At 46.5% G+C, this 9,453-nt stretch overlaps 1 protein-coding gene across 1 annotated transcript; it reads left to right on the top strand.

Moving 5' to 3' along the window:
- Positions 1-380: 380 nt before the first annotated feature.
- On the top strand, positions 381-3,995 carry LOC123157534 (uncharacterized). The gene is made up of 5 exons (XM_044575824.1): positions 381-400; positions 921-1,457; positions 2,549-2,813; positions 2,938-3,114; positions 3,199-3,995. Exons 1-4 carry the CDS (start codon positions 381-383, stop codon positions 3,013-3,015), a joined length of 900 nt encoding a protein of 299 aa, XP_044431759.1. The 3' UTR covers positions 3,016-3,114; positions 3,199-3,995.
- The last annotated feature ends 5,458 nt before the right edge of the window (positions 3,996-9,453 follow it).

Raw genomic sequence — 9,453 nt, 5'->3', positions numbered from 1 at the left:
TAAGGTCAACAGAAAACTTACGGGAGTGGCCGGATGAGCGTGGTCGAGGCCGAGGTCTTCGGTCATTTTCAGCCACGACTTCTGGGCCTTGAAAAGCAGTTTCCATATGTCTTCGTGCGTTGTGCCGAAGAACCGCTGCAGGGTCCAGGGACTGTCCGGATCAAACTCCCACATATACTGAGTCCGGCGCTGGCAGGGGAGAATCCGGCGGAAAAGCATCACCTGGATCACGCTGGCAAGACTGGTGTTCTTATCTACCATACCCTTGGCGCGCTTCTGCGGCGTCATCACCTCGTCGGACGACGCCCAATCCAGGCCCTTGTTGAGCCAGGATGTAAGCCGCATTGGAGGCCCGGACTTAAATTCGGGAGGGGCGACCCATGTGGTGTCATGGGGTTCCGTAATATAGAACCACCCCTGTTACCATCCTTTCACGGTCTCCACAAAGGTACCCTTGGGCCAGGTGACGTTAGGGAGTTTGCTCACCATGGCGCCGCCGCACTCTGCGTGTTCACCGTCAACCACTTTCGGCTTCACATTGAAGACCTTGAGCCATATGCCAAAGTGAGGGGAGATGCGGAGGAATGCTTCACACACGATCTTTACTTTGACAAGATGTGTGAATAGCCGTGCCTCCAAGCACGAAGTTGGGGCAGTAAAACGGTTTCGAATAATAACAAGGTCAGGACATAACGCCTCGCCGAAAAAGTTGCCAGTGGATGTGACTTATTTTGTTTTAAGTATTTTTGCCCTTACAGCTTGGGTTGTAATTATTGAACAGAGCCGGATATCTTTCTTCTCTATCTCTAATCTCTAATCTTTACCTACTAATAAACCATCTGTTGCGGTCGTACGTCATTGCATTTTTGCAGAAAAGTCCCTCCGTTTCTGAGAAATTAACCCGCGGTCCTCCTAATAAGTGAACCAACGGGGGAAAGAAAAAAAACGCACGACGACCTCGCCTTCCATCACCACCTCCAGCGCTCCACCTCCAGCGCGCCGCCGCATCGACGCGCAGCCGCCTGCCGCCAACGCCCCTCCGCCGTGCGCCTTCCCCACCGCTATGGCTTTCCACCACCGGCGACACTCGATGTTGGCGCCACACCTTCCCCCATCCCCTCTCTCTCGCCACGACCCGACGTCGTCGTCCTCCACCACCAGCCCAGCCCTTGCGTCTTCCTCTTAAAGCGACGCTACCCACCCTCCCTCCTCTCTTTGGCCGACGTCCCGTGCTCCGGCAACGGCAAAAAACAGTTCCAAACCGTCTGCCTCGCCTCTCAATCACAGGTGAGCCGACGGGAGTCGGTTCCTCTCCTCCCCAATGCTCTTCTTCACCTGGCCAGAGCACCTGCTCCTCCCATCACGCGCAGATCGACGGAGCAGTTCGATGGTCGTTGCCCAGCTGCGTGCAGTTCAGTACTCCTCTGCCCCATCGACTTCAACCACCATCTCGCCAGGTGCACGCCATGTGTTTGCTAAAAAGACTCAGCGCACTGAAACATCATTTTTCTTTGTTTCATGGTCATTTGTAGGTAGCTCATTCTTGCTAATTTCTGTAGCTTAGATTACTTTACAACGTTTATCCTGTGTGCTCTGCACTTTAGGTTGTTTGCACGAACAGTACACTACAAGGAATTTTGTCCGTTTGATCTGTGTTGAGAAAAAAAGTTTGAAGTGTTTTAAAAAACAGTTGGTTTATATTGTTGTATTGTGATTCACTAGAAGGAATTATGGCAGTAGTTCAGCGAAAAAGGTTTACCTCAGTTCAGACTAGAGTTGCTGGTGCTTTAGGGTGGATGGTCCAGATAGACCAAAACAATGGCACCTATGTTTACTGCACTTGCATACTCTGGTAAGCGCTTAGGCCTGATTTGTTGTTAGCAGCCTGGGTAATTAATCCCCTTCCTGCAACTTTCAGCTTGCTTGTGGACCCAAGATTGTCCAAGTGAGATGTTGGGAGAAGGTGCTAGCTGCACACGGAGTCTCGTTTCTTGGTAATGGCGAAGCAGTTTCCATATCTCAGCATATTCAACATGTTAAGAGTTCAATTTGTCTCGGTATGCTGCTATAGGGCTTGGGCACATGCGCCTTTCTCAAGATGTGTCTGCAAGCAGCTATACATTTTTATCCTATTATGCTCTGATCGCCTGATGGTCTTGGATGGTGTAATTGCTTTTGATGATTTAGGAAAATTTGTGTTAAATCTTCGCGAAAGATTCAAGCTGGTTGACATGAAACCGGTGGTGGAGCAGTGCAGCAGACGTCAAGGCTATGAATGGCGGCAAGGGATAGAGCCCTGGCGCTTGCTTGAGAATTTAGTTGCTATAGCTAATAACGACTGACCAAATCAGTATGTCTGGAAGTTGAACATTTAGGCTACAACCTATACGAGGTACAACTTTGTAGGATTGTATGATGAATCTAGGCATGAATTTAATTGAAATCACATAATGTTTGTATGGTTAAATCACAAAAATTAGGCCTGAGAGTAGCTGGCTGCAAAATGCTGTTCATGTGTAATTATTAATTCATGTTTTTTTGTTGTTAGACAAATGAGCTTGTTTAAGGAATTCAAGTATGGACGTGGAGCAGCAGATGGATGGATGTTAGCCAACACAAAAGTTGCACACGGCAGGTCTGAGATCTTCCACTTGCTACTCGCTCTTGTCAAGACATTAGGTGATTATAAGGCTGTCATGGGTGAAGTGTTGGGGAAGCATAACAAGGCTCTGGAGCATCAAGTTCTTCCAATTACTTCTGCAGATGCCAAAGTAGTTCAGCCAGTTGCCCAAAATAAGCAAGTCTACCTTAAGGCATGAATTTGTTATACTTCAGGCCCCAAACTGTGTTTATAAGCAGTAGCTTATGCTTCCTCTACTTAAGGCACGAGATTGGCACCAAAAGTTTCCTCACAAACTTTCACTATTTTCATTGCAGCAAGGCCATTGTCCATCTCCAGAGAAGCGCAAGGCCATTGTCCATCTCCAGAGAAGCGCAAGGCCAATAGCCCACTAGATAAGGCTATCGAGGAGCCGTCTGAAATAGATGTACTTACTGCGTTATTTGAAATGAATGGATATCTTGTTGACACAGTTTTAGGATAAAATAAAATAGGTATGATGCAAATTTAATTTTAGCGGTATAGATTTTGTACCGTTACAGTGGACGGGCTAATGTGGGGTTTTGATTTCTGTGCAGATTAAGTGATGGGTGTCAGGCTCTATGGTGTGTTTGACTACAACACTACTGATGTCGCACAATCTGCCGGGGATGAAGTGGCAGATGCCATCGCAAGTGTTTGCACATGATGCAGTAATAGACAAAGCATATCAAGGTGCAGTGTCCTAGGCTCCTAGGTGTTCAAAGGTTCATGCATATCCAAGTGTTCTTGACCCATGAAGTAGCAGACTAGCAGCCACGTACATGTTCACTCTGCATGGAGATTCAGTATGCATATATCAAGAAAATATATCAGACAGTGTTATTCCCATTTTCTGGCAACAAGCAGAGTGACTGCTAAGCTCTTCAGCATGTCCGCAGTCAATCTGGTAGCAAAAGCAGTTGCAAAGGAAAGTTGACTACACTGACAAAAAAATAGATGTTTGCTTTATTCTATTATGCAGAACTATACTACATTATATCTTTAGACTGGGACACTGATGTATAGACCATCATTTTTTAGTACTTAGAAGGGGTTCATGGCAAAAGATAAATTTCAGATGTACATGGTATAACTTTCACCTTTGAGGTTCTTCAGGACATGTTCTATTTGATGTTCTTCAGGAGAGGTTCAAGATTACATTCAAGGAGAGAATGTAGCCATAGTGACATTCATGAAGTGAAGCAACTGCCAGCATTGTAGGAGAGGTGTAGTCGGGGCTGTCATACCATGTAAATCAGTGAGCTACTCTTTGTAGAGTTGCTACGAAATTTATGTTAATTTCCTGCGGATGAATAAGTTCCTAATATTGTTTTAATGAATTTCTATTTCGTGTTGTCTAGACTTAGCAATGTGGACATATCTAATTTTATTGTGGAAAGCACCACAACTTTTGCCTCGAACAAAACAAGGTATTTGGTTGAGACTGTAAGCACCTAAATGATTTTTGTTTGATTCTTTTTTGAGTTTCCAGTTATCCTCTATTTCTTTGCTTCATTTTTACTGGTTTTGAAGCATTTGTTACTAATAACTTTTGCTGTTATTTTCTTTTCATGAGTTTGTATTTGTTTCTATTGCTGATCGACCGGCCTCTTTTTTTATACAAACATATAATTTCAGAGTACTTATCTATTAGGACATCCTTAGATTCATCTTTGTACAACTTCAACGCACGGGCAATTTTCCTAGTCTAATAATAAAGTATGGAGTGACTCCGTGGGTTCACCGTCTTAATACGCTTTGTGTCTATCAGTTTATTTTTCTTCGAAAAAAAAAGACTTGACTTGGAGTCGAACCCAGTACATCATGGTGGGTGCACCCAAGTCTGGCCACCAGGATGGTGCACGTATTGTGATCTTAAGCAGCAGGTTCTTTTATTTGTAGTTTACTGTTTGCAACCTGTTCTATACCTACCAACACACTGGGCCGACTTACGTGCTCACGTTCGTTCCAAAGGCGGATCCTATATGGCGCATAGGGCGCCCCTCGTGCCGTGGCGCGTTTCAAAATGTATTCATCAATTTATCAGAAACAATGTTCTTGAATAGGAATATTTTTCATCAAGTTAAAGAATTTTTCATCAAATTAAAAATTATTTCATTAAATATAAAAGATGTTCATCATTATTAAAAAATGTTCATTAAAATTTAAAAAATGTTCATTCTTTTGAATCGCAAATATTTTTGAATTCAACAACTGTTTTGGAGACAATTCACTATATTTTGAATTTTAGAACCAATCCCAAATTATTTTAATATAGAATAAAACAAAAACAGAAAATGAAAAAGGAAAAGTAAAAAAAATAAAAAAATAAATGGGGGCACCCGCCCCGCGCATTGGCCGGCCCAACTAGGCGCGCGGGGGGTGCGGGGGTGTGCGCTGCCGTGACTTGGGGGCGCCCCACGCGCCATATAGGAGGTCTCCGTTCCAAAGGCTGCAATAATAGTTTGATTTGTTTTTAAATTAATAATGGTCCCACCTTGCTATTCTACATCAAATTTCATCAGTTTAAATTATAGCCCCTTTGTCAATAAACAAACATATTGTGAGGTGTGAGCTAGATTGTGGGAGCGCCTAAAGTATATTAAACACACGGAGGGCATCAATAAGCTATCCTAGATTGAGGACGGATGCACGCGGACGTGAGCGTTGGAACCAACGTCCGAGGGACGCGGCAGCTGCTAATCGTCCACTTGCAGTGTGTACTAGGAAGCTGAATCAGCATACACAAGAGATCGTCCACTTGCAGTGTGTACTAGGAAGCTGAATCACCATACTCAAGAAATCGCTAAAACCCATGCGAATGGTTGACACATCTTTCTCCATAATTTAGTATTTAAAATTTAAGAATTCACTTCGGTAAGAAAAACTGTATCCAAATTTTTGAATAATTTGGCATGCCATTGTTTTTTCTTTAACATCAGTACAGACACAAGCGCTCATATACACGTGCATACACTCATCCCTATGAACGCACACACACATACCCTACCCCTATGAGCACCTCCAAAAGACTGAACCGGCATATCATCTTGAGATTTATAAAGTCACCCTAGGCGCCTCGTCCTCGACGGGAACGTCTCCTCCCACTGAATGCGCGCTGCCGGAAATCCTGAAATAAATACAGGAAAGCATAGACATTTATGTTGAGAAAAAACAAAAAAAATTCTAAAGCATCATAAATGAGTAGCTTAATATTTTCGTACAAGATCAAGCATTCATGTCGTCGCCAATATGTATTTTAATGTTAATTACAATTAAATAATGTTCAATACAACCAGTGCATCTATCCAGTTAGAAAACTCAACATAATTTCCATCACTTATGATTGAACTATGTGTGAACATCGCAAGAAGAAAAAGATTTGTTGTAGAGAAAAGAGAGCACAAGATATACATATGAGATATCACAGGGTGAAGTAGGAGATTGATAGATGAACGTTTTCCTCTGGTTGCTAGCATGTTTGCTATAGATACATATGCTAATAGGTGTTATAATATTGGTTCAGAGCCAAATGTAACATTTGTAATGTTGAAATAAAATTTGAGTTTGGTATATGCAAAAATGTTTGCAACCTATAAACATCTTAAGTAAGTGATAATTGATAAATGAATTTCTGTGTCGTAGATTGAACCATCTATGCCAAATATGCAAGCACGCATGTGTATCATTTGTTTTTTAAATGTCCAAACATATTTCTCAACGATGGTCTTTTTTTATCTCGAATGTAATATATTTATATGTATTCAGATATTTACAAGTGCATTGGCCTTGTGTTTATATGTATAACACAAAATAAATCCAGAATAAGTTAGTTTTTGTGTTTATGATCACTAGCATTGGCCTTGCTTTTATGTTATTAAACATGCTATGATCTGAACATCGTGCATTCGCCTTGGAAAATACTTTTCCGTTGACCATGGATGAGTATTCCATTGAGAAAGGAGAGTCTCATTCTGAAGACTCGCAGGAGGGTGCAGACATATTTTTTCTCCCGTTGCAACGCACGGGCTTTTTTGCTAGTAACTCTTATGTGCAGAAGACTGCTTTGGAGTATTCGGAGAAGGAACCCGCCTTACAATGCCGAAGACAATCTGCGCGCCGGATACATCGTCATTGAAGCCCGGTTCAGGGGCTACAGAGGGAGTCCTGGACTAGGGGGTCCTCGGGCGTCCGTGCTATGTGACGTGGGCCGGACTGATGGGCCGTGAAGATACAAGATGGAAGGCTTTCCCCCACGTCGGATGGGACTCTCCTTTGTGTGGATGGCAAGCTTGGTGTTCGAATATGAAGATTCCTTTCTCTGTAAACTGACTCTGTACAACCCTAGGCCCCTCCAGTCTCTATATAAACCGGAGGGTTTAGTCCGTAGAGGAAATCATAATCATACAGGCTAAACATCTAGGGTTTAGCCATTATGATCTCGAGGTCGGTCAACTCTTGTAACCTCTATACTCTTCAAAGTCAATCAAGCAGTAAGTAGGGTATTACCTCCATTGAGAGGGCCTGAACCTGCGTAAACACCGTGTCCCTGTCTCCTGTTACCTTTGATCCTTTGCCGCACAGTTCAGGAACCCCTACCCGAGATCTGCTGGTTTTGACACCGACACGGGGCTCCGCTGACCCTAACTCCGACGTTATAAAATCCTTTTTTCGTTGAAAGAAAATAAGGGAGGAAGTTTCATTGTGTTTCACGATACGAAGCCACTACCACCTCCTGTTCTTCATCGGGAGGCTAGATCTGGAGCCCGTTCGGGGCTTCAGAGAGGGGAATCTTCAGTCTTTGTCATCACCAACCCTCCTTCATCACGAATTCCATGATGCTCCCCACCAGGAGTTAGTAATTCTTTCATAGGCTCGCTGGTCAGTGAGGAGTTGGATGAGATTCATCATGTAATCGAGTTAGTTTTGTTAGGACTTGATCCCTAGTATCCACTATGTTCTGAGATTGATGTTGCTATGACTTTGCTATGCTTAATGCTTGTCACTAGGTCCCGAGTGCCATGATTTCAGATCTGAACTGTTTATGTTTTCACCATTATATCTATGTTCATCTGCACCTGCTACATATTATGATCCGTAAACCCTAGGGTGACAGTAATTGGGATACTTTTCGGTGATGATCGTAGTTTGAGGATTTCATGTATTCACCATGTGTTAGTGCTTTGTTCCGGTTCTCTATTTATCGGGGGGATGAACCCCGGGCAGGCAACGGAACCCGGATCCTCTTCAAAAATAGTGGGCACCGCATCGCCCCTCAAAACCGACACGCGCCCAGCTGGGTCGCTCGACCCGGCAAGGCCCGCAGCCTGGCCAAACTCTCCGACCCGGCAAGGTACGTTGACCCAGACTCAGCAACTGTCGCAAGGCGGCCGAACCCGGCACGACCAAGGCTTCCCCAACAAGCCGACCCCACCCGTGACGTGCGCCGCAATCCAGCCACGGGTCAAGCTCCCGTCCCATCCAGGCCGTACGATGGGACGAGACCTCAATCACCGATGACCAAGACAACAGTGTTTCCACCCATGCCTATGGTCAGCTGGAGCATGGCAACAGTGCCCCTTACCTACCCGTTGACCGGGGCTGGCGTGGCAACAGTGCTCCCGCCCTCACCGCTGACGACAACAAGCGGCAACCTAACAAAGAGCACTATACACGACTCGACTCAGCCATGCCCTGACGATAGACAAGACGACAAACAGTCACCCCAAGCACGCGGGGCCCGCACCTAGGGGAACCCGGCGAACCACAAGCCCTCAAGCGGGACCCAGCCCAGTATCCCGGACACCGAAAATATGGACCCACCGACTCGGCATATTACCATTGTAACCCTGGGTGGGTTGATCTATAAACCCCCCCAGGAACCAACGCCCACAGAGGCAGGTAACATACATAAGGCAGCCTGCGAGAAACAGATACAAGGGAAAGAACGAGCAAGCATAGGACTAGCCACCAAAACCGCAACACTGGAGAGAAGGAGCAGCCCAAGACTTGGCCAGCTTCCTTCCTCCTCATACAGCTCCAGGAGCAACATTGTACTATCGATCATCCAACTACACTCGGCAGGACTAGGGGTATTATCTCTCCGGAGAGCCCCGAACCTGGGTATGTCCGGCGTCCCGCGCCCGCTCATGCCAACCTCGCCTCTGGAGCCCACCAGCGCCCTCGAGCCTCCTCCTTTCTTTAGCCATCCCTTGGCATCTGCCGTGTGCCCACCACGACAGTTGGCGCCCACCATAGGGCAGCTCGAGGAGCTGGCCGGGTGCATGCTTCAGACGGGGCCCTTCTCCTACACCAACGAGTCCGTCGCGCTGGCGGACGATGTTGTCGGCGTGCTTGCCGCCTCCTTCGTTGCGCTGCGCATCTCCGATGCGTTCGTGGCCGACGAGTACCCCAGCGAGCTGCTCAGCTACTCCGACTCTCCGCTCTCCCTCGGCTGTGGCATTGCCGCCGGGGGGATGGACGTCCATGTGGAGGTTTACGTCACCGGCGACGGCGCCTCCTCCTCGTCGAGCAAGACGAGGAAGGCCGCGGAAGCCAGGGCCGTTGTGGAACGGACCGAGCCGTCCGATCCGCTGTGCACTGTGATGCAGAGCCTCCGCATCCCCATCGGCACCAACGTCGACGCCACCAACATCGCCGAGGACCGATCTCACCTCGAGGAAAGGCGCTAGCAGATGCTGGACCTCTCCGAGACGCTCGCCGCCACCAAGCGTCGCCTGGAGGCCGCTCAGATGGAGCACGACGCTACCCACGGATTCGCGCCCGCCATGGCTGAGCCAAGCCGGGTCGCC

This window comes from Triticum aestivum, chromosome 7B, assembly GCF_018294505.1.
Source record: "Triticum aestivum cultivar Chinese Spring chromosome 7B, IWGSC CS RefSeq v2.1, whole genome shotgun sequence".
NCBI classification, from domain to species: domain Eukaryota; kingdom Viridiplantae; phylum Streptophyta; class Magnoliopsida; order Poales; family Poaceae; genus Triticum; species Triticum aestivum.
This window is presented reverse-complemented; position numbering and strand designations above follow the sequence as displayed.